The 25,614-nt window shown below is 39.2% G+C and overlaps 3 protein-coding genes across 6 annotated transcripts in view; 2 read left to right on the forward strand and 1 right to left on the reverse strand.

Annotated features, from left to right (window-relative positions):
• Nucleotides 1-5,464, forward strand: part of LOC115778538 (AP-1 complex subunit sigma-2) — a 31,314-nt gene extending 25,850 nt beyond the window's left edge. For 2 of the 3 annotated variants that reach the window (XM_030726611.1, XM_030726613.1), the window contains 2 exons: nucleotides 60-68; nucleotides 1,355-5,463. In XM_030726611.1, coding sequence (XP_030582471.1) covers nucleotides 60-68; nucleotides 1,355-1,464 — 119 coding nt within the window. In that variant the 3' untranslated portion in view covers nucleotides 1,465-5,463. Of the gene's footprint in view, nucleotides 1-59; nucleotides 69-1,354 lie in introns of all 3 variants that reach the window. The other variant, XM_030726614.1, reaches the window with a different exon arrangement.
• Nucleotides 5,465-5,989: 525 nt separating this feature from the next.
• LOC115778947 (synapse-associated protein 1) lies at nucleotides 5,990-12,164 on the reverse strand. Its single transcript, XM_030727332.1, has 9 exons — nucleotides 11,875-12,164; nucleotides 11,315-11,433; nucleotides 11,154-11,220; nucleotides 10,284-10,357; nucleotides 10,061-10,200; nucleotides 9,807-9,958; nucleotides 8,368-8,414; nucleotides 7,652-7,796; nucleotides 5,990-7,553 (listed from the first exon to the last, which is right to left on the reverse strand). The coding sequence occupies exons 1-9, from the start codon at nucleotides 12,014-12,016 to the stop codon at nucleotides 7,426-7,428; spliced, it is 1,014 nt and encodes a 337-aa protein (XP_030583192.1). The 5' UTR covers nucleotides 12,017-12,164; the 3' UTR covers nucleotides 5,990-7,425.
• A 4,583-nt stretch (nucleotides 12,165-16,747) lies between these two features.
• shroom2a (shroom family member 2a) overlaps nucleotides 16,748-25,614 on the forward strand; it is a 51,200-nt gene continuing 42,333 nt past the window's right edge. For both annotated transcript variants that reach the window (XM_030727798.1, XM_030727794.1), the window contains exons 1-2: nucleotides 16,748-17,047; nucleotides 19,323-19,533. In XM_030727798.1, the coding sequence (XP_030583658.1) occupies nucleotides 19,327-19,533 (207 nt within the window). In that variant the 5' untranslated portion in view covers nucleotides 16,748-17,047; nucleotides 19,323-19,326. The remainder of the gene's footprint in view (nucleotides 17,048-19,322; nucleotides 19,534-25,614) is intronic.

Consider the following 25,614-nt stretch of genomic DNA (forward strand, 5'->3'; position numbering starts at 1 on the left):
GTCTCTGTCACTGCTCTGATGAATTTACTCTCTTTACTTTGTGCTGAACCTTGTTTTAGGATGCCAAAGTAAGTGATTCTCTTTGTTTCTGACACAAACCCTGATATTTGTTAACCACAATTTGTGACACTTTGGTTAGGATGGAAAAGTAGATGTATGAAGTCTGTAGGCTAACCCATTGGAGCACTCTGTCCTATTTGTTTTTTTTATTTCAAGTATGTGCACATATGAATGTTGAATAGTGCAGATGTTGTCTATAAAATCTCCAGTGAATTAATGAAACTGAATTACAAATTTAGGGGTGGCTCTTTCTTGTTCTGCTTTCACTTTTGTTTAAATGAATGAATGTAGTGTAGCAAAGTATTTCCACTCTCTGAAGGGGCATGAACAGCTGTAGAACAGCCAACAGGAAAAGTTAAAGAGCACAGCTCTGGCACTCCAGGAAGTCAGGAAAATGAGTTGATAGCCTTCTATTCATCCTATTGACAAATCTCATACAGTGCATGCTGTTTTAAGTTGCTTTAGCCCACTTACATTAGCAGCACCTCTGCAAGCCCCTTTGCAACCCACTTCCACCTCAGCTCTTCCTTTTCATGTTGTGAGCGACTTAATTAAGACAGGGTAAAAGTTGGATGTTAGCTTCCAGATCAGAAAAATTAAACCAGCGTTGAAACCAGCTCACTGTACTCAAATGACCTCCAGTCACCAGATATCAATCCAATAGAGCACCTTTGGGGTGTGGTGGAACGGGAGATTCTCATCATGGATGTGTAGCTGACAAATCTGCAGCAACTGTGTGATGTCACCATGTCAATATGGACCAAAATCTGTGAGGAAAGTTTCCAGCCTCTTTGGTGAATTTATGCCATGAAGTCTTAAAGCAGTTCTGAAGGCAAGAGGGGGTCCAAGCATGGTGTACTTAAGTGCCCAGTGAGTGTACATACCCGAGGAGCCGCCACCTACTGGCCATTAGAAAGAAAGCAGGTTTAAGACCCGTAAATTGTATACATCTTTTATATCCAGTCTTTCCGTGTATCCTCACAGGGAGGTCCGAGGACCACCAGATATAAAATACTAGTCTAGTCTAGTTTCCTGTCAGATTACCTGAGTTACCAAGGCTGAAGGGTTAGGTTTTTTTACCCAGTAGCACCTAAAAAGTTCAACGTAGTCCAGCTTTAATTCAACTTTAACATCATCACATAGGTTAAGGAGGCTTTGATTAACAGTAGATGAAACTCAGTGTGTGTGTGTGTGTGTGTGTGTGTGTGTGTGTGTGTGTGTGTGTGTGTGTGTGTGTGTGTGTGCGGCGCACTGAGCGCTTCACTGGAGCTGTGGTTTCTCTCTCCCGCCACAGGAAGCAGAGACCCCACGCAGCGTGCTGGAAGAAATCGGACTGACATAAACATCATCTTCATCGCCATCCACACTCCTCCATCTGCCAGCTACTCTGCTGTATGTAGCTGATAACAGTTCACTTTTCAACACGCACACACACACACACACCCCAACATGGTTTTCCTGTGCATCTGTGTTACACAACTCTGCCTTGTTTTCTACTGTTTTTAAATACAAACGATGTAGCACTCTGTGTGTATTTCCTGCTGTGTTATTGATTTGTTTCAATGTGATGACATTAACTGTTTACCGAGACACAGATGCAGCTTAATTAAGCTTCGTGCTGCTTTCAAATCCACTCCAGGATGCTGTGCTGAGCGAATTCCTGCTTGATTTTTTTATTTGAACGCTGATGTGATCACTTTATTCTGTGTGAAGTCTTAGCAGTGTTGTGAATTTCAAATATGTTAGTCAAACCCAAAGAACTTGCTGTAATATAAAGGGAAGTATTAACAGAGCCAAAAAGTTGTTTCCTCTCATATCTGCATTGTGATAATCCTGAAGTCAGTATGTCCTACACACAGTATATTTACACTTTAGGGGTGTCAGACTCATTTTAATTCATGAGTCAACCTAGTTTGAGCTCACGTGGGCCAGACCACTGCATAAAAACGCATGTTTTTTTTTTTTTAAATGTAAACTGTCCCCTTTTTGCAGAATTTAACTAAAACCTTCACCACCAGGGGGCAGTGTTTTCAGGTGTGTGCTGCTGATCTGTTAACTTTTAATATTTGTTTTTAATCCCTTTGTTGAGCCCAGACTGGACCCCGGCCTGCATGTTTGACACCCCTGCTTTAACGCATTTTAAACTGAAATTACTGTGAAGTGGCTTAAAAACAGAAAACGTGAAATGAAGAGTTTTCTCTCAGTTGATCAGCCACCATCATTCCTGTAGTTCGACTGTTTGGTCTGTCGGTTTCTAATGAAAGTTCCACTTAATGTTGAATGCCTTAATCACTCACTGATGTCCATATCTGATAAACAGAGAATATATTACTGATACATAACAGATACATTTGCATGACACTGAGCTGAATTTATTTGATGTACTGTATGTTTTGTTTTTTTTTTTGTAATTAATGTTTACAGTTTTTTTCTTAATATTTACTACTGTGATTCTTTTTATTTTCATGAAAGCATATCACTGAATCTGTGGGTAACATTTTATAACAACCATCATTAATAAATGCAAAATTGATAGCTGATTAAGCTTAAATTGATAGTTATTTACTGTTACAATGGAATGATCATTAAAGATGTTTACTAAGTGGTTAATGGCCCAGCCCACCGGTGATGTGGTGGCCCAGCCCAGTCTCACAGGTATATTCACAGTTTTCAGTCTGTTAATTAGTTTTTCTTTGGAAACAGATTTTCCTGTTTTTGAGATTGAACACAAGCCTTCACCTGCCCACTGATTTGTATCCATGTAACAGTAGTGAAGATTTTCTGCCTTTAAAAATGAACGTCTGGAGGCCGCACGGGTTCGAGGTGACACAAATGTCGAGTCCCCCACTGGTCAGATTTTAGAGTTCAACACTTCATTTGTATTATTTAGACCAACCATCAGCTATCAGATAGATAGGGTGTCAGTGGTTTCCCCGGGTCTGTGGTGTGGTTTAGAAGAAGTCAGAGGGTTTGGGTTAAATTACCAAAGGTATTATCACTGCCACACGTGAGTCAGGGAACTATGGCTGAAAGAAACCTTGTGAGGTGACCCAACGTCAGTATTTGATGCCCCAGGCATTTTATTTATTATTGATTTAATTGCAAAACATCTCTCATCAGCTACGACTCTCAGCATAATCTTTTATACATAGCAACTTTTGTGACTTAAAGTAGCATCAGTATCATCGTTTACGGCCACAGCGCGGATGACGTGCTGGAGACTTAAAGCATCAAGTGTCCAGAAGGTTTATCAGCCAAGATATGAACTCCTTTAATGATGCATTCATGTCCTTTGGCGCTTTCTGTCTTTACTGGCTAGTCACAGATTTTATCATAATGTGGTTTCATGTATAATGCTGCTGATACTGTACGTTATATATAATGAATAGAAGGTATTCCAGACGGTGTATAAAGTGAAGCAGCTACAGCATGAGTGCAGAGCAGCCTGTGTGTGACACTGGACACATGTTTACATTGTCATTGTCTGAAATGGGCAAAAGTGGAAGGTCGTGATCTCTCCTTTTGGCATTCATGGCACCTCCCTTTGCAGGTATTTGTGTGTTAATGTCTATGAATGCCTGCAAGGAAAAATCTAGATTTTAAACCATGAAATTTACTTTCTTAATCAGTCACAAATATTTATGGTTATGTAGCGACATGGTGCACGGAGGGTTAATCGGAGCTCGTTTGGAACACACAAAAAAAGAGGCTAAGATTTTGGGTTTCTTACAGAGAGCCGTGCCATTCTCATTCAACCTGTCCTTTTAATTTTCCTGTAGAACATGATGATTAACAGCTTTAAACACTTTATACAACTTTTTTTTGTTGGTTTGGAAATGGATGTAATCAGAAAATATGCTTAAAATCTCTGATTTCGGCTACATTCTGTAGTAAATAGTATTTAGTAGCAAAAATGGGCTAATCACCTCATCAGCCATCATTGCTGCAGTGTTCCCCGTCTACCCACAAGGTTTTCAGACAGCAGTGATTGTTTGGCTTTACGATGGTGTTTAATCTGTTTTGTGTTCTGAAAGTTGCTGGTTGAGTGCTCTGTTTGTCCACAGAGTAAGTATATAGATTACTGATGCTGTATCGCATTTACTTTTTTCTGAAGCTCTGCCTGTTTATGCAACACTGGACCGTCCTGATTTTGGCTTAGCATCACAGTACAGAACCAGTGAAGAGCATCCTGTTCAGAGAGTGAGAAAGTTTAACTTCATTTGCCCATTAAGACAACTTTAGGCATGGTAATGACATTTCCATCACATCCACCTTAGATTTGTATCGGGCGCATCCAGCATGGAGTCCAGTGATATCATACTCCACCTGTCTACACCCTGAACAGAGGTCTTTTCAGGTTTTACTGCTCTGCTAAAACTGTTTCACTGTCTTTTCAGTATAAACGACTCTTCGGCCTGTGATAGCCACACACTGTACAGCATGTAAACTACCTATTTACTGTGACTCTGCTTTAAGTGGAAGCTGGCTAGTTTTTTCTAAAGGTAGCCAACTTTCTTCTGATTGGCTGCCCCTCGTAAACAGGTGAGAGAGCAGGTGGGCATGTCCTGAGATGACCACATTAAGGTCATCTCGTTCATTCACATCATGCACAGCCGAACGTAGGAAAAACTGTCTGAAACTAAACTTTTGGCTCAAAGGAATTACTTTTACACCATTATAACAGAAAATAAGGGGGGGGGGGACATAATAGGTCCACTTTCAGATTCACTTTCAATGCCTTTGGCACACGACTGTACAAATATACACTGGCATCTGTTCTCTGTAGGTTTGTTTTAATCCAATCCTCCAAATATCACAGCTGTTTTACACTGTTCGCCATGTTTCTGTATCTTCACATTAACATTTTCATGTATAACTGACAGTGTGTTGTTTACTGTACATCAGCAGTGTGACTTATAAAGAACAGACACTATTCCATACGGTGTGTAAAGTGAGTTATACAGCAGCTTCAGCGTGAGTGCAGAGCAGCCTGTGTGTGATGTGTTTACAGCTATTACTGTCTGAAATGGACAAAAACAAAAAAAAGGAAGGTCATGTTTTCTTGTCAGGTTCAGCAATAAAGAGCAGAGAGAGTGTCACCAACAGCCGGTTTCCTCTCATTCATTCACGTCTCACTCATCTCAAAGAGCTGTTTTACGTGGAATAAAACAATACGATACATATTGGAAATGTTTTTTTTTTTTTCCAAGCACGCCTTATTGTGACTAGCAGAAAGAAAATGACCAAAAATTAACATTTAAATCTGTATTTCACTGCATTTTTTTTTTCTGCTGCTCTTTGGTTATTTTTGCAGATTAGTGCATAATAGTGAGATTAACCCCTAATTAGCACAATTAAACATTTATTTTCAGAAAACTTGCAATGCAAAGAATTATTGTCCTAACTGGGAAAGTTTCAGTCTCTGTTAAAAACTTGTGTTTTCCAATTAAAATGTCTGGATTGTAGAAAGACATCGTTAAAGGCAGTTTTCTTTTTTGTTTAGGTTAAAGCTACAGCACTTTATTTGACTGAGGTGTTTCAGCTCATTGCCTTCATCAGGGCCGTCATAAAACATGCTGCAGACAAGACTTTAAGTGGGATTGGTATCATTCTGATAATCTCAAATTAACTGGTCTTTAATACACAAAATATTCCAGTTTTATTCTTTAGTCTTAAGATCACTGAGAGCCTGATTTATAGTTTTATTAATAAAACATGTCAAAAATTTATTTTCTTAGTCTAAATCCCGAACTGTCAGTAAAATTATCCTATCCAACATTCATTTATCTGAAAAATTATGATCACTTATGCAAATAATCACTTATGTATTTAGGTCATGTGGAATTTTTTTTATACATCAAATTCCAGTAAATTAGTCATTTTAACTTTGTTTGCCTGCAGTATTTACCTTTTAGGCAAAAATTAGGTTCAAGTGTATGAGAGAGAAATGCAAAACACTGAAGGTAATAATAAACTTAATGTTTACTAAAGTGTGCTGGTACAAATACAGCAGAAACCACAACATGGAAATTACAGAATAAAATCTCATAAACAGGAAGAAAACTGCTTGTTTTGGACTCGTATGTCTCCACATTAAACCAGCAGCAGCAAAAAGAAAACAATGCATTCAAATATAAAAATATATACTTTACTGGTTACATGAAATCCTCTGGACCAAAACTAAAGTATCCGGTCTGATGAGTTACAGTTAATCTGGTTTTCATTACTTGGAACTCAATATAACAGAATTTGTGCCTGAAATGTAGCTTCCAAACGAGCCTGCTGTGTGCAAGAAGCAGCACTCTTTCAACCCTTTCTTTAGCACGTTCACCTGTTTTGTTGCCACAGCCTTACATGCGTTGTATGGCTACAGACTGTATATAAACAATGGCTGCAGCCACTGAACCCAAATGCCATGAGTTGCGCTGGATCTGACCGTGAAACCGATGGATGCCGTACGCTCTTATTTATTTTTTTAACCGTCCTTTTTATCCACAAAATGAGCATTTTGTGTTCAACCACACATGAAACTAATGATTCATCCTGGCCATTACAAAGAATGCAAGTTTAAGGCACTAGCTTCAGTTTAGGGCTCAGAAACAACGTAATGAAGGTGGCTAATATTAGTTAAGGTCAGCAAACTTTACATCAACGTTCACTCAACCAGTTTGTCAAGTCTGACTCTTTGTGCCCACGTCCTCCTACATAACAACTATACCCTGGGTTATTTTTTACAACTCATCCTGGAGTTGTAATGGCAAAGCTGCATCAACGCAGCTGATAACAGCACTCCACCCTCTGGTTCCAAAAAAACATCATCAAGGCAGACAAAACGCTAATACTGAGGCTTTAAAATGTGGAGTCCAAAACCAGTGGGTGTCTCACAGTAGCTGTATCCATCTTTTATATACAGTCTATTGAAAATTAAGGGAAAAAACTCCAGTTATTGACAGCAAACGACACCGTGGATGGAAGCAGATATTTGGTTTTGGTTGACAGTGCAAATGTATGTGCTACAAGTCAAATTTTTCATTTGTAACATGACGTCAGGTTGGTATGTTAGTCGCCCACAACATAGAGTGAGTTAGATCATTTAGAAAAGATCTTTTTACCTGTAATCCCGAAAACAAGTCGGGTAAAGTAAATAATATACCGGAATCTGCTATTAATCATTGAAACGGTCTGAGCGATAAGATGTGACTTATTGTCTCTGTAACGTCCGTTTTGTCTTCACATTATGAAGGAAACACACATGAATGCAAACTTCCCAACTCTTCATCTGAGGAGGAACACATGGATGTGGGGAGAGCTGTTAGAGGACTGAAAATGTAAGAAATCAAAGTTGGAGGAGAGCGGGTAATTCCTCTAACTCTCCTCCTTCAGCATCTCTTCGATCTCTCTGTCCCAGTTATCGTCACAGGTTTCGCTATCAGCCAACACTTCGTACTCCTGAAGCTCCTCCTGCAGCTCTCTCTCCCAGTCTGGCATCTCCTCTGAAAACAACCAAACAAAAAAAAAGCACCAAGCTCTCATAAAATTGGAGCTCTGACAAATGCATCGTACGATGGCCCAGTTTAACCACAACACTCACCCTGCTCTGTGTTCCGGTTTTCCCTCTTATCCAGAACCAGCTGTTCCATCTCTTTGTGCAGGTCGTCCTTGTTTATGTTACACGAACCAAAAGCATCACTTACAAATTCAGACAGGTGCAGACTGGTGGAGAGCTCCTCTTCATCCTTTCATAACACAAACAAACACATGCTCAGATTCTGCCTTAAATCTGCTTCATGTAACACTTTATGATAACCATCGTTAATAATAAAGGTAAACTAACTAAAGTTAATTGTTATTTTACCATCACCAAACAATGAAATGATAACAGAGGTTGTGTTTTGGGTTAAAATACAAGTTATGACTGAGTCGCTCTGAGAATGAGGATGGATTCACTCATCGATAATAAAACATTTATTACAAAAACCACAAAAACATTTGGTAATCATTAATAAATAAATACAGTTTATAAAAATATATGTGCCAATCAAAATTAAACAAACTGTTATGATGCATAATTCAATATTAATGATTAGTAAATCTTAATTACCACTTCTCTTTTGTTAACAGTACAATTACACCTTTAAGAGTTTGACTATCAAGTTCCCATTTACAAGAAACAGGTGTTATAAAGTGTTACTGTGTTTTCTTTGACCATAAAGTCTTATTAATCATTGATTAGTAATATCACACAAATTCTGACAGCTGAGGCTCAGGTTATTAAGATCTCAGAGAGTTAAGAACAGGTAGTCTCACCTCATTTGATTTTGATTTGAGCCTGCTGGGTTTCTGTTTAACTGCATCTGCAAAAATAAATGAAATGTCATCCTCCTGCAGGGGTATTTAAGAAAAAAAATTAAGTGGTATTCAAAAATGTTCAAATATTAATAAAACGTGAAACATCCATGTAATCATTTTTACTGCCGCTGCCATCAGGACAAGAGCACATGTGGTTTTCACACTGCATGTTCAGACCAAAGCAGGACGCTTTGGGGGAAACAACCCTCAGTAAACACTCTCCAGTTTACGCTCTCACTCACCACTTTCAAGTCCTAGTGAACACAACATGATGTTCATTTTATAAATTATGGTGCCGACGGTGACACAAAAAGGGCCGAGCATGCTTCTTTGGGGTCGGCCTGACACCTGATTTACAAGTTGCCACTGCTTGAGTGTGCAGTGTATTACATCCTCTTTAGAGTGAGTCTATCCTTTAAAAAGCTTGGACAGCACTGATGCCACAGTTCTGCTCTAGGCTTCAAAAACCGGACTTCACAAACCACTGGATGGCATCACGGAATCCATCTTATGAGTACATGTATACAATCATATTGCTCACAGGTCAGAATCAGCATATTAGAGGGTCTAATCCTGCCCATAACTGCTTTACGGTACAATTATTCAAAGCACTGCTACTCTTAATGTGGTAAGAGCATTACTACACAAAAACAGGAAGCATGGAAAGTATTTCTAAATCTTGACATGTTTGAATAATAAATAAAAGACTACAAGGTTTTGTGCCTTTACAGATGTGCTGTGTGAAAAATGCAAATATAATATAATTGTTAGGATTGCACTTATTTTTCTTCTGACCTCTCAGACTGTTAAATGTGAACATTATGGCCCAGTTTCCCATAGAGGGATTATGTCTAATCCTGGACTAAATACTTTTTCCTATTTTGGTCTTCATTGACTTTTTCCTTTTAGTTTAGGACCGTGCTTAATCCATGACTGGGAAACCGGCTGCAAAAGAATATACTTGTACTTCTGTACGCTAATACAAAAGAACCCTTGACTTTAGATATTACTGTGCAGTGATTTTACTCGTTCAGTCCACTGAAGATCAGACTGGACTGTATGTGGCCCTTTAACTAATGGAGGTTCACCAAAGGTAAAATAATAATGTGCTCAGAAAGATCCTAAAGTTTACTCACTCTTCGCTTCATCACGCATTAAACCTGAAAATACAAGTGATCAAAGAGGTCTACAACTATAACTGTACAAAAGCACACAAAAAGGTGAATTACACAATTATTTACGGTCATATGTGCACTTTTTTTTTTTTGTTTACACTTTATCAGTAGTTAATTTTAAATATTGTGGTTACTGTGAAAGAAATCTATAATTCCCTCAGTGACAACAACACCAGTATTAAACGCAGGCCTCAGAGCTTTACAGCAGAGAGTGGACTGTACCCTTCTGATGAGGATCTTTACAACTGGAGGAGGTTTTCTTCACGTCCCTCCACTCAGGGGCCTGCTGGGCTACCAGAGCTGTGAGCTGAGCCGACTGTTTTATCAGGGATACGCGGTAGAAGTAATTCTTCCAGAAGACTTCCTCTTTCACCCTGAAGAAAACAACACGGGGGAAAACGCAGTCACCACCGAGGGAAGCAGGGAGGCTCGTGCTGAAAACACAGGTTCACACAGTTTATATGCAACACTCTTACTGTTTGGGGACCAGATGAAAGCGCATCTTCCTCAGGAGCTTGTCTTCCTCCAGCATCACCATGGCAACTGGATACATTTGGTCAAAGTCGAAGTAAAACTGCACCCCAGCAGGAGGGTCGCGCAAAAAATTTCTTTTGTCCTGAAACAATGCAGTAAAGTTATAGCAAGGCACGATTTAACTCAATTTCCATAATAAATGAAGTGTTTTGTGAAGATACTCACAGCTGAGAGCGCTAAAATCTGTTCCTGTACGGTGTCCTCCTCATTATAACCCACCCACGGAGGCACAGCAGCACCTGGGAGCAGTGAAAAACAGCAGTGACTGTAAAGGAGGTGCTCTAAGGTGTTCAGAAAATATTCGTCAGCTACAACTGAATACATGTTTTAATTAATGATGAAAAACTAATTTACAGTTAAGTCCAAGTTTTTGGACAATGATACAGTTTCTGTGCAGCAGCACACTGAATTTAATCAATCAAAATGTGATTGAAGTGCAGAGTTTTAGCTTTAATTCAAGGGGTTAAACCAGTGGTGCCCAAACTCGGCCCGCTTCCGGCGACGCCCCCTACTTCCGGTCCGCGAATTGATGTCAAAAATAACATACAATTTGGCCCTTTAAGTTACTTTTTTGACATTTCGCCTTCGCCTCCAATTCTGAGGGTTAACCAAAATGTCAAAAAAGTAACTTAAAGGGCCAAATTGTATGTTATTTTTGACGTCAATTCGCGGACCGGAAGTAGGGGGCGTGGCCGGAAGCGGGCCGCAAGTTTGGGCACCCCTGGGTTAAACAAACATATTGAATTAACTGGAAGTCAATTTAGGAGTCCATTTTTCAGACCTTTAAAATTGATCATTTTGCATCTATATCAAGCATAAGAACTTTCATTGCATATTATTAGATTGTTTAAATGTATATAGTCATATTCAAAATGATGCTTGAGAAGGACAACACTATTTTTCCTCCATAAACGAAAAATTCAGGCCTCTTCATCTCTCTGTAATTTCACTCCATGATTCCTTTGAAATGACCAACTCCAGGCCCCTCATTTTTAACCACCTTCATGGTGATCATCAAACTACAGAAGAACTCACCAAACTCCTTCGCCCTTTTCTCCTCAACAAACTTCTCTTGTTCCTTCTGGAAATCACCCAAAATTGTCTGAGGGGAAAAAAGACAAATCTCAGTTGTTCCAAACTTAATTACCTAAAACAAACAAAGTGGAACAAACCACAGACAGAAGGAAAATTTTCACCTTATCAATCATTGCACTGATCTTCCCCTCCTCCATGCTCTTCTTTAAGGTTTGAGCTGTTTCTGCTACAGACTCAGACAATTTCTTGGAGGCGCTGCTGGCGAAATTATAAATGTAACCTGCAAAGAAGCCAGAATAAACATTACTGAGGTTACATGGATGTTCCTGCACAAGTGCAATCAATCAGTCAACAAATGGAGAAAATACTCAGCAGAATAATCAGTTACCAAAATACTTTTCATTAGCGGAGGTTAGCATGATAGAATAATTCAAAATGGGCATCATGTTGTAACGAACTACAGTAGTTACAATTTCATAAGTTGAGCAAAGAATCTAAATGCTGCCTCAAACACTTGTTCAAAAAGAAAAGAAAAAAAAACAGTTCAGTTAACGAAAAACGGCAGTGCGTGGCTGTAAGGCAGCTACTATCACAAAGTGGTTTGTTTGTACTTTTTCTCCAGAGCTCGAGTCCTGCCCCTCACTGAAACACAAGCTAAAACTTGTGAAAACTGAAAAATGACAGAAGGAAACCAGAAATCATCGGACGGCAGCAGCCTCACCACTAAAACCTGTAGCTTTCTGGAGAAGCTGAGCATCTTTCTCGGTGGTGCTGTGCTGGTCGCTCGGTTTGTTTATCCCAGCAGGCTCTCCCGTGACTCTTTGATTCTCTGCTCCGAGCCAGCCTCCCCAGTTCTTAAACATACTTTACGCGTTTTGTATGAATAAATTAAAATAAGTCCGTTAACATGCTCTAATTATTGGGTTTTAACCCTGTATTTTAGCTTTCCAACAGTTTCAAACTAATGTCAAAGCTGCTCGTGACGATTCACCTCTGAGCCACTTCCGCGAATCATTTCGGCTCTGGTTTGACCCTACCGACTACCTGTAAGTGAACTAATTGTTATGGAAACGAACGCTTTTTGATTACGTCTTCGTTATAAAGTTAAGACAACTTTTCTAAAATGTGATGTGTAAATATGTAAAATTATTACACAAATTTGAAATTTACACAGACAGTCTTTTAGAAAATCCACCAAAAAAACTTGTAGGCTGCTGTAGTGTGGTAAACTGGTCTTTGTGTTACAAAGCTTGTTTTACTCTGAGCGGCAGCACTTCTACCTCTGATATAATCACTTTTCTGGCAAAATCTGTACTAAATAAATGGCCACTCAGACACAGCTACCTGCCCAGGTTCAAAGAGAGCAAAATACATATGATAAAACCAAAGCTAAGGCCAAAACGATCTGGATAACACTTTAATTTCACTTTATGATATCAAGCCAACACAAAGTCTGTACAATACAAGCACAGTACGCTGAAACGAGTACAGCATCATTTGAATTAAAGCTTTCCTGATTTGCCATACCTTTGTGATTTCAGTAACACAACTCAGCAGAAGGTAGAAACAGTTGCGCAGATGATTGGATTACATGAGAGACTAGAAAGGATGAAGGTGCAGGACAAGGAGAGAGAAGAAAGTATACACAAGAGCAGCACAATGGTAGGGAGGGAACTGTATCATTAAAAATAATAGAGCAGGTAAAAATCCGACAACACTGAAATAACTAATGGTAATGAAAACAGAATTGAGATATAACATTTACGAACAAAAGAAAAAGGAGATCAAAATCAAGCTTTTTAAAATCTCATCTGAGTGAAACTAGAAGCCAGGGCCAAACTAAGCCTTAAACAGGATTACACTGATGCAGACCACCTAACATAAATGTTCTTAGCTTACATGTTTCGAGTGCTCGTGCACACTACCAGAGATGCCGTCATTAAAATTAGTTTGCATATTAAATGTGCAACTAACTAAAGTAGCCAAAGAACTGAGCTGGGCACTCTCTCTATATACAGTTTCTTACTGTGTAAGTGATGGGGGATTATAAATTGTTAATTTGACCATACTGTTGAATGCAGTATAAATAGACGCATTATTATTGGACAGTGCGCTAAGCTGGTATTTCATGGTTTTTTGTTTTTGGCTTTTTCATGTTTACTTGTCCAGGTATGACCATGTAAAATAGTGTATCTGTGTATTACGGGCAACCTAAGGCAGGCACAATGTGTAAGAAAACTGTGCCTGCTTCAACAATTAAAAAAAAAAAAAAAAAAAAAAAAGATGTTAAAAGAATAAAATAGGCAAATATGGAAGGCTAGTTCACCTATGACAGGTAAGATCCCTCTGCAAAACCTCAGGATGACCAAAGGCAGGCACAGCCATGAATACACGGCCTGGCTGCTGCTGTGAGCCGGCACAGTGTGCAACAGATCACAAGACTTCCATTTCACAGCAGATGGAAATAGTGTGATAGAACAGACTGGTGCAGTTTTAAGGAGGTTGTGGTGTGCTTTGACTTGGATTGGGGGATTTTTTTCTGATGTGCCTAACTGGGGTTAGGTTAATTGGAAACTCTAAATTGCCCATAGGTATGAATGTGAGTGTGGATGTTATCTGTCTCTCTGTGTTGGCTCTGCGACAGGCTGGCAACCTGTCCATGGTGTGGTAAGCGGAAGTGAATGAATGAATGGATGCTGACCTCTTTTCCAGGAATAGGTGTGGTCGGGGGAGGACTCAAGCAGGCACGCCTGTTTCCCATCTCCACTTACCCCTCTCGCTTAACTTATCTGAATACCTGAATGACCCATTTCCTCTCAGTCTCAGTGGGGAAACCTACCTATTCTGGAACCCTGGAAAACTGGAAGCCTAAGCTTGTGGAAAAGTAGTAGTGTCATATTGCGCTGTGCGGCAGGAGCAGGGAGACTCCTAGACTGAAGTGCTCCAAGCAGCTCAAACAGGCCTCTCAGCAGCTCCTTCCTGACATCAGCCTTTCTTCTAAATGGCACCAGAACAATTTCCAAATATCATAAACCCATGTTTTATTCACAACACAACAAAGAAAACATCAAATGTTCAAAATGAAAAAAATTAACCATGTCTCAAAAAATTTGGAACAGGCCGTGTTCTGGGACTTTTGAGAGAAGAATGTTGACCCATTCACAACAAGCCAGATGGGCCCTTTTCTCTTGAGTCCAGAGGATGCACCGTTTGTGTTTTGCATAAAGAAAATGTTCTTCTTCATTGCATTATAGAGCTTTAACCTGCATATGTGTTCACAGACAGTGATTTTTGGAAGTGTTCCTGAGCCCATGAAGTGAGTTCCCTGACAGAAATATATCTGTTTAATGCAGTGTGGACCGAGGGTCTGAAAATCCCACACATCCGATATTGATTTCAAGCCGTGTCCCTTGCTCACAGAGATTTCTCCATATTCTCTGAATCTTTTGATGATGATATGCACTGTAGATAATGAGCGTTTCAAATTATTATACACTGAGGAGCATTATTCTGAAATTGTTCCACAATTTGTTGATACTTTTTTTTTTTTCAGATTGGTGAACCCGTGCCCATCTTTACTTCTGAAAAAGTTATAAAATGTTCCTCCAGCAGTTTTTATTTTTTTTTTTTAGTACCACTTACTTTTCCAGCTTTTTGTTGCCCCATCCCATCTTTTCTGAGATCTGTTGTTGCCATCAAATTCAAAATTTGCTAATATTTTTCATGAAACAGTAAAATGTTTCATTTTAAATGTTTGGTCTGTTTTCTATGTTAAAATGTGAAAAATATTGGTTTATGAAATTTGCAAATCTTTGTTTTTATTTAGCTTTTACACAGCATCCCAACATATGCCTTGCCGGTCAGTAGATACCCAGGTGGAATAGTAAGCTGGCCGCAGGAGGAGATAGATACCACTGATGTCAAGTCATGTAAATGCCTCACAATGCACAGATGTTTCCACATAAAGCCCAGCACCCTGAGGCAAGGATTAGTCAGTGTCAGAGCCACAATCCAGGATGAAACACGAAGCATCCATGAATACATCAGGAAGATGACCCCCAAAATGAGCTGCTCCAAGAGTGCCTCGGGGAGCTGAAGACAGATGGTGGTGAGGAACTATGGAAAACCAAACCCCTTCATCGGATGTACCATCAACAAATAGAGGAAGTGGCTGACATCGAGAAATCCTACCAGGGGCTAGAAAAGGCCGGCCTAAAGGACAACACTCCTGTCACAGTATTGAACACGCAGATTTACTCTGAAACAATGACACAAAGACCTCGAAATGAAGGAGGCAAAAGTGCAGCAGCACTCACAGGATGAACATATATGACCTCTGACATGAAACCCACAAAGGAAAGCTTCCACCGTCATTTGAAACATTCGTCAAATTCACATTTTTACCGACTTTTTACTGCATTAAATTGTAATTCACTTGTTTTCACCAGCTTTAGGCAAAGATTGTGATGTACCAACTGGTTACTAATAGCGCCAATGGTTTTAAAATATTGCTAACAAGAGGAAATATAACACAAAACGGAACTGATGCATCAAAGTATAATGTTTTTTCAGCTTTTATGTTATGAAAAGTATCTTTTTAATGACATGTTCACTGATATTTAGTTTTAATCTATTTTATTGTTTTGTTTTCAGGCTTTTCTGACTTTAATTTAGCATTGCATTATTTTACTTTTACTTAATGAGCGGAACTTACGGATTATTGTAGGTTTGATTGTATCTTTTGATCTGTTTTTTTTTTCAATGTATTTTAGCTAACCTTTGTTTTTTATTTGATCTATTACTTTATTATCATTTCACATATTTTCTAATTGTCTCAGTTTAATTTGACGGACTTATAGGCTGTTTTAAATTGCTTATATTGTTTGATTGCTTTTTGTTCTGTCTTCTTATTGGTATGTCAGTCATCTGTGAAGTACGTTACACTAAATTGGATGAAGCTGCTTTACAAGTTAAGTTTGATTGATCTGATTTGATTGATTGATTTAATATGTATCCACCAAGAAGAATTGTTTAAGTCTCAACTTCTGTGTTAAAGTATCTCTTAGAGTCAATTATTTCAAATGTTTACCACTCCACATGCATCTTCAAACACCTCCAGGCATTTATTTGGGTATTTATTTTAAAGCATGATCTAAATTAGTTTTAATTTAAATGTTCACAGGAACATAAAAACGTCATGTATTGAATAACCAGTCAATTTCAATTTAAAGGAAAGTTTTCTGAGTGACCAGATTTTTTTTTCTTCGGGGTTTCTTTTCATTGGAAGTCTTCGACCGCCATCTTTGCTGTTGCAGAATTCTCCCATAGATTTTAATTTGGGATTCTTTGAGTGTCACATCTGTCTCTATCCATGATTAGATCCAGGATAAGTGTTTATTTACTTGGCTAAATAAAGTGGGAAAGCATAAATACAGATATATTCACCCAGTAACGTGTTTATCAGTTTTTAGTTATATTATTTTTATAATTAGCCTTTTTAGATTACGGTTGCGTCGTCTTCCCGCCTTTCCCGTTGGTTGACGGTAGGTGTCGCGCTTGCGCTGTAGCTCCTTTCTGCCCTCTTTATACCTGCTGTCCGCGGATGGCGCTAGTTTAGCTTAGCTGCTGATTTAAACTCTCCGGAGTGTGTCAGTGTGTCGTTCTCGGTTTGTAACATGAAGTAGAAGGATACGGATCGAGCTGCTGCGTTTCAAATAGCGTAAACGCTTCGTCTAACACTTAGCGTACGATTTTTTTTTTTAAAAAGTGGTTCCTTTTAACATAAAACCAGATACAAAAGATGAAGTATGTGTAACGTAAACCTGGGATATTACTGCATGCCAACCCGACGAAGCTTTTCTGTTCACCGGTTCATCCAAAAGTTGGATTCCCAGGTAAGGTCAGCCGTTTCAGGACGACTTTTGTAATTTTTTCCCCCAGAAAAGCTGCGCACCTCACGGAGTAGGTGAGTATATTAAATAACTGTGCTGATTTGGCACGCAGGTTGTGTTACCTATGTAAGCGAACAGGTCCGTGTTACTGCGAGGATGGTGTCCATTGTGCTGCTGGTGTGTTTAATTCTCTCACATATAAGAGCATTAAGTTTAAATCAGCCTGCCTGGAGTTTGACAACAACAGGTGTTTACACGGTGTCATAGGGTTCCTCCTTTAGTGTCAGAGCTCCGCACAGGCGCAGGTAAAAGATATCGTTTGATTAAAGAAGTTAATAAATGACCGTCTGCGTGTTCGTGATGTGTTCCTTTCAAAGTAAGAGCATTAAATCCAAGGCTCTGTCTCTCCATAATCAGAGTCAGTGTTATTTTTCAGGTGTTTTTATATAGCTTAAAATTTTTCTTTTCAGTTCCGTTCAGTTTCCAGAGTGTTTTTGCTCCTTCTAGTTTAACTTTTATTGTTTAATTTGGTTAATGTTTGAGTTATCTTTTGTAGGGGTCATTCCATATAAAATCAGCTGATCCCCCCCCCCCCCCCCCCTTTTTTTTTCTACTGTAACCTTATGATTTTAAATAAGGTTATGCAAAGTTTTGCCTTCACTCTAGGACATTTTTCAGGTTTACAGAGCCTCGGAGTACATAGGGGTGGGTCGAAATAATTTTTTGTTTTCCAGTATTTTTTGAGCCCTCATAACTTCATATCTGCAGGAGATATCTTGATGAAATTTTTGTGGCTGAAAAACACTTTGTGCCCTGATGCAAACTGCAGCCAAGTCAGTCAGAAGCCAAAATCTTGTTTTTGTCCAGAACTTTTTTTTTTTTTCTATAACCAACTTTGAGCATCGTTATCATAGGCTATATCAGTTATTTATTACTGCACCAGTTTGATATCTGTGACAACAAGCCTTGGTGTCCTGGAACTTTTATCTGTTTCCTGATGATTCACTGGAGAAAACTTCAAAAACTGCATATTTGGAAGTAAACTTTTATGTCACCATATGGGATAGGTGGCTGGTCAAAACATGTTATGGCATATGAAAGGTCTCCTTTATACCTACATTTTGACACCAGGCTCATCTTCTAACCACAGTGAGTTCTGTGTTAAAATAATTTTCTAATATGGTCAACACTCACTTGGAGCAGAAATTTGTTAAAGCAGCCAAAATATTAAATATAACCTATAACTAAATAGCTTAAATAAATTAGAATAGCTCAGTAAAATACAGAATGTGACAAAACAAAGTGAGGTAAAGGTAAAAATGCACAAAATAAAAGAACACTATTAAATTAAAAGTAAAATAAAAAAGCTCTGTAAATAAAATCTGAACAAATAAATGCCATGTGAATAGAATACTAAAAGGAGTTCAGTTAGTAGAAATCTAGATAACATATAGTACAGGTACTATGGTATGAGGTGAGAAAAATAGATACTGATATATCAGTAGGCAGCATTATTGGGTGATTATTGCCATGGCATTATATATGAAAACTAGAAATGGACTTGCATTTATAAAGTGCTTTTCTAATCCTGCGGATCAGTCAAAATGCTTTAGACCACAAGACACATTTACGGTCATAAAGTGTTTTATTCTATCCCCTTTAAGCACTTTATCAATCTTATATCCACGTAGCCTAGAATACATGTATTTTGCAGGAAGATTTGAACCCAGCAGGTTCACCCTGTGAGGCGTACAGTGCTATCCACTTCACAAAAATCATTACAGCCCTCAAAAATCCAGCATCTGTGGGTCAGTAGTAGTTTTTTGTGATCTTGGTGAAAAACTGCAGTGTTTGCATACCTCCTCTGAGGGGAACAAAATCACCTGACAAAAGTTAAGAGTTTAAAAAAATTGTGTTTGCAATGAAACATCTTATCAGCCAGTCTAAAAATGAGTCCTTAAGCTTCTCCAATCACAGGCATGTGAAAGGGATGTGGAGGAGTGGAGGGGTTTAAAGGTATCCAGAAAGTGATGAGTTCATTGTGTTTTGTTGATTTGATTTCAATGGGAGTTGCAGCTTTATGTCATCAGCAGATCACTGGGACAGACTGTGCTTAAATGGTATGTGTTGGAAACTGTGCAGAAATAGACTGGACCAGACAATAAGCCTTGTAGAAATAGTCCCCTTTGGTAAACTTAGTAGTATTTTAGGACAATACTAATGACAACATGTTGACTGGATATGTTTTAATGCTCTCCTATTTTTACTTCTATAACAGTACAATGGATGGTGAGGGATATAAAAATGATCTGCGATGTACAGAAGCGGAGAGCTTTTGGCACGTGGTCCAGAAATCAGGAGATCTGGATCAGAGGAGCAGAGACGGTGAGAGCTTCAAGCTGGTGGAGGTATTTCTGTCAGGAGGGGCACCGTGGGGGTTCACGCTCAGAGGGGGACTTGAACACCGGGAGCCACTGCTCATAACCAAGGTAAGTTTTTTTTTTTTTTTTTTTTTTTTTTTTCGTTTTAGTGAAAAGTGGGAGTTAAAGTGCTGCGTTTGTGAGTTAGAGAGCAGGATTTTAGTTGGAAGCTCAAATGCATTTCTAAAAATCTAATAAATCTTCTGAACTTTATCTTTTTTTTTTTTATTGTTTTGTTCAGACAGTCAGATGCCATGCTGTGATTTTTCATAGGGATGGAAAAAAGCACAAACTTTATAAACTATTATAATTTGTGAGAAGTACCAATAACCCTTATAGTGGTGGTTCAGCACTGCCGGTTCCTCCTGTGCATTTCCGGCTACTTTTTTGCTGCAGTTTTTGACAATTATCAATTTAATATAAGGAATAATAACCGTAGCATCAATATAAGGACTCACAAATGTCAGCAAATTCCTGGAGGGAGTTTGCTGAAACTATCGGAATGGACTTGAGGGAATGCACAAAGAAGTGGAAAAACTAGCGGGACAAATATATTTGCTCCCAGAAAAAAACTGACCACAGCAAAGAGCAAGGACCCAGGAGGGGGAAAAAGTCCCAGCATTTTATTTGTTTCTGTCATTGTTCCTATCGGCAGGCACCTCATGTAAAACACCAGGACATGACTACACGATAATTAACACATAATGCACCAGCACAGGCATAAATGTAATTTATGTAATTCAGTGCGGTGCCCTTTGCTTATTGAATCTAAACCAGTCTGGTCCTCTGAGGGAGGAGAGACTTATTCTTGTTTTATTCATACATGTGTTGTGATATATAATTGGCTTCTATTAAATGTTTTCCTCCTTGTCTAAGCTTATTTGCCTGAAGTCAGTTTTTGACGTCAGCATTTTAAATACCCGAAACCTAAACATCAAACTGATGAAGCACCATATCTCACTTGTTATGTGGGTGTTTATATGAGCTGCAGTTTGCGTGCAGTGTGCAGGAAGAGGAGAGTATGTAACCAGAGCTGGCCAATCAGCTCTCCGACCTCCCTGAACCCTCACTGTAAGCTCATTTCTCTGTTGACTGTGTAATGATTGACAACAAAAGACCTTGCTAGTTAATTTGACTCAGTAAAATACCGGTAGCTTTTTGTCAGGAGCTGCGTGTCACTGCTTGGTTTTTGTTTGTCACTCCTGTGTTCACTCAAAAGTGGTCCAAAGTCCGTCCCAGATGGTTGAAACTCCACCACGGGGGGCTCAGAGGAGGACACTTGGGACCACAGATGTGCAAATGTGATTGAAATGACCTGAATTTTGACTGTGTGACTGTAAGTCTTTAGCTGTAAGAGTAAACGGCTGAATTGTGAGGGAGCCATTTCTCAGCATGCTGCAGTTCTTTGGTTTGTTGTTAATGTTTTGTCTGTGAACGTCCACAGAAGTGGACCTGTTTGGATCAGATGGTGGCATGTTAACACTTCACTCCCAGCTTTTTGTCTGTAAAATATTTAATGAATTTTTTCAGACTCTTTCTGTTTGGTACTTAAAGAAATTTTCCTAATAATCTCATAAGTGAATTAGTCATGGTTGATACACAACAGAGTTTAGTCAGCTGTCACTTGGCCTCTGGTCAGTGTTATTAGATCTCTTCTGGACATTTGCTTTCTCATGCTTCCGTGCTGGGTTAGATTTCATTCAGAGGGAAGCTTGTGGTACCAGGATCTATGAGGAATGCTGCTTTGTTTGATTTTCTAAATGTAGTGAATTATCCGTGACAGTTTGAAGCCCACTGGAATGGCATGATGGGATGAATTAAGTCGGGGTTAGTGATTTGTGCTCTTTTGGAGTGCCTCTCAGATTATAACCAGTGATTTATAAAGGTGTGTTGCTGAATTATTTGGGTTAACTCGATAAAGATGCAAGTAAACCTGCTGTTATCCTTACAGCATATCCTCAGGTTTCTGTCTGCTTGATAAGGACCTCTTATTTTCACCGTTTGCCCGATCAGTGACACATAGGTGAAGATAAAGCAGATTAGTTGTAATGTAAGCCTCAGAGCAACAAAACTAAACTAAAACAAGGCATGTAAAAATATTTTAGTTAATAAAGAATAGACTTTAGAAAGAAACACAATCTAACTTAATATTTTGTACTTATAAATGAACTGAAATCAAATAATAATACAGAGGAGTTGTCTTTAGTTTTGGTCACGTGTGTCAACATAACCATCACGAGGAGGCTTTGATGCTTTCTGTATTGTGAAAAATAGTTTGAAAACACTCAGTTACATAGACAAGTTAGACTACTTTAAAAATTAATGTTTAAAGTATCTCACTGTGTGCTGCTCAACCATGTACAGCTTATTTTGTAGCACGATGCTGAATCCCTGCCGTCCTGCCATTATTTGCATTTATGCTCAAGGCTGGTGTGTTTGCAGTGTTCTGCCGTCACGAGAGAAACTGTTAAATGGTTGAACAAGAGAAGACTTTAGAGCCAGCTCAGTCCGTACACAGATTGTCAGTTATAAAAACTCATATTATCCCATGTGCTAATCAAAATACTGTGTTTACACTGCATATTACTACCACACAGGCCCAACACCATTGTTGAGGTCTGTGTCAGTGTTGCGATTCTTCACGTTTCTGGGAAAGTGCCCGTCAGGCTGTGTCATAGAGATCACAGTATAACACAGCAGGAACTTAGCAACTTGTGGCAAGTTTCCTGTACTTCAGCCACAGTTAACCTTACTGTTAAGTATTCAATTTAACAATTTTTTCCCCTGGTTAACCCTGTGAGGTCTAAGTCCTCATCAGTGATGATGCCAACCGTTGCCTTGGATTTGGAGAGGAGCAAAAAGGAAAAATAGTTCTTGATGTGTGCCTGTTCGAATTATTTTCTTTTTTTGTTCTCCCATGTTTTGTCAAAGCTTGGGAGAACAATTTTTAAAAACAAAAATTGCATGTTCTGATTGCAGAGGGTTAGATCGGGGATTATTGGTGATGATGGATTGGAGCTTATCAGGTCAGAGAGTTAATTCAGGTGTTTTGTTGCTCTGTAAAACAAACCAGCGGTGGATGGGAGCAGTTAAAAACGTTGCTTTTCTTCACATTTGAAGTATCCAAACTGGCAGTTTAATGGATCGCATGATGGTGATGGCGGTGTGCGCAGACGCAGCAGCATAACCTACAGCCATCTCGATTTTCGGAGCTACAAGCAATCACCTTGTTTTTGAGCAGAGCAGCAGCAGCACCGGGGTCTACCTGGATTACCGTGCCACCTGTGAGATGCCAAAAGAGGAGCAGATAACAAACAGCAGAGAGGGAAGAGAGTGTGGCTACAAGCTATTAATAAGTTGGATGAATTACAACTGAGAATGACGTCACAAAGAGCCACACACATCCAATACCGGAAAGAAAACAAGAGAAGGAGACTTTATATTTATGTAAACAGTGCCTGGTGTGTGAACATGGATGAACAATGTGTTCAAGAGCTAGAATACATCATGGTGAGGTCCAAGACTTTACATCATCCCAGGGAGTTGACTGTTGAAGTCTAAATGTCACAGCGGGCTAATGTTAAGTTAGCAGTCTTTATTGTGACAGCAGACTTCAACCAGGCTAACTCAGGTCAGTTTTTCCTAAATTTCACCACAATGGCAAGTGTCCTACAGGACCATGGTTACACAAATGTAGGCATTGTGACTTAAAACAGTCTGGCCATATATATCTGCTAATGCTACCCGAATATAAGTCAGTAATCAACAGAATAGCTCCAAACTGCCTAGTTACTGGCGTCTGGCCTGAGGGAGCAATATCAAAAGTATAAGACTATTTTGAGCACACTTAGTGGAGTATATTTGCTGAGCACACCCCGGGGAGGTGTGGTCAGCCCATACTAGTTCATACTGAATTGAGCCAATATACCTGAGCTGTTCTGTCCTACAAGTGGCAGAAAATGGATGGATGTTCTATCCAGTATCAGTGGACCGAGAATGTCACCACATCCAAGGTAATTTGGGTGTTCCTAACCAGGAAGGTCAAGCATTTATTACAAATGTAACACGCTGCTTTTAGGGCCAGCGACTCCGCGACTTACTGTCCAGTGAGAGTTAACCTAAAGCAGGGCACTGATTAGTAAAATTGAACCATGAGCTCAGAATAGAAGACATCTTCAACAACAATAACCTCCGTTGTACAGTGCATCCAGAAAGTGTCACTTCACTTGTTCCACATTTTGCCATGTTACAGCCTTGAAGCAAGAATTTCAAGCAAACTGTTTTACTTTGTCATTATGGGGTATTGCGTATAGAGTTTTGAAGTGAAAAATGAATGTAATCTGTTTTGGAATAAGGCTGTAACATGACAAAATGTATCTGGTCCTTGAACTTCCTGACCAGCCATCCACAGAACATCAGATTAGGCAAATGCACGTTTCCCACTATCAGTCATAAGATTGGCAGACGACACAACGTTCATTGGTTTGATCACCAACAATGTTGAGACCGCATACAGGGAGGAGATGTTAAAACTGGCAGCTCCATCAGCAGACTTATCCTCAACACCAAGAAGACCGAGAAGATTGTAGTGGATTTCAGGAAGAATAGAAATTACCTGAGCCGAGTGTCCATAAACGGTGAGGCTGGGTAACCAAGTCTTACCTACCCAGTTTTGTTGTTTCTTCACTCCACTGCAGTGACAGTAAAGTCTTCTTGAATCTTAAATCTTGACTTTTATTGGTATTTTAATATGAAAGCTGACTGTAAGAAAAACTGTTCATTATTTCCATTTCAGCCAGTTTGTTTCACCGGTGACTCGTTTGGTGGAATCGCCATCACTGGGCTGACCCAACTTTTTTTAGATCCAGAGACAATGAGCCATCAGTCTTGTGAAACTACACTACTCTATAGTACAGATCTTTCTGCTATATTTTTCTTGTGAAATCCAGTTTCAGTGTGAGTAATGAGCAGTGAGCACACAATTTGTTTTTGGCAAGGATGTCTGCATTTTATGTATCAACCAGTGGAGCATGATCTCTCCATTTGTCTGCTTAAATCAGTGTTTTTGTTGGCTCTTTTTCTCTCTCAGGTCCCTTCAATGAAATATTATTTTTTTTGTTAAATGAGCCTAGAGTTTGATGATGGGTTCAGACTATTGGTTAAAAATATTCTGGATCTAATTAAAATTCTGAACATTCCTCTCATAGCTCAGGTTATGCTCAAGGTCTTCGTGGACTTAAAGCCCTTAGCCCCAGTAAACTTAAATAATCCTGTTTTACACGAGACAGCTGGGTATGCAGCTCTCATATGTTTCCTCTGCTAGGGCTACATTTTATATGCAACAACATGTAGTTTGCTCTTAAAGACACCCTTCAAATGTCTCTGTTCTTACACATTGTGGTAAATCACCAGCAGGTAAACATGTTTTACCAATTATTGAATCCAGTGTATGACAGCATCACATGGGTTAGAGTTCCCTGCCCCAGGATTGCTCAACCTCTTAAGAAAAAAGATGATTCATAGACCAGGATTATGGCTCATGTGGGCAAAAGGCTTCAAAACAGAGATTACTACTTCTTCTTTTTTTTTCTTTTTTTTTTTTTTTTTTTTTGAAGTTTGGAATCTGGTGGGGTAGATCGGAATGCTGGATGTGTTGATCAGCCTGAGAGGGAAGCCCAGGTTAGTGTGTGCTTTGTCGTGGACCTGCTCATCTTTAACCAAGGAAAGGTCCTTTGCAGATGGCTGCCACTCCCTGAGGCTGGTTCTAAAGGAGGTCTCTTCCTGTTTAAAGGGAGTTCTTCATCCACATTGTTGCCAAGCGCTACTTGTAGGCCATCGTCCGATCATTGGGGTTCTCTCTCTAATATTGTAGGGTCTTGACACATATTTAGTACTGGATTTTTCTAATTACTACTGCGCCATCCATCATCACTTTACTTAAGAACAGTCCCTCTGTTCTGATTTTGAAAGCTCAGATGCTAATAACCAGGTAGCCTCAGACCTTTCCGTTCTTGTGTTTTCCCTGCTGCCCAACTCTGGCTATGACTACAAACCAGGATTAGAGGTAACAAAGTAACTTTGCATTTAAACCCATGTTTTCAGTCTTACAAGGACGGTTCACTTCTTACTTGAGGTACTTTACCATGATGA

Source organism: Archocentrus centrarchus, chromosome 4 (assembly GCF_007364275.1).
Source record: "Archocentrus centrarchus isolate MPI-CPG fArcCen1 chromosome 4, fArcCen1, whole genome shotgun sequence".
Taxonomy (NCBI): Eukaryota; Metazoa; Chordata; class Actinopteri; order Cichliformes; family Cichlidae; genus Archocentrus; species Archocentrus centrarchus.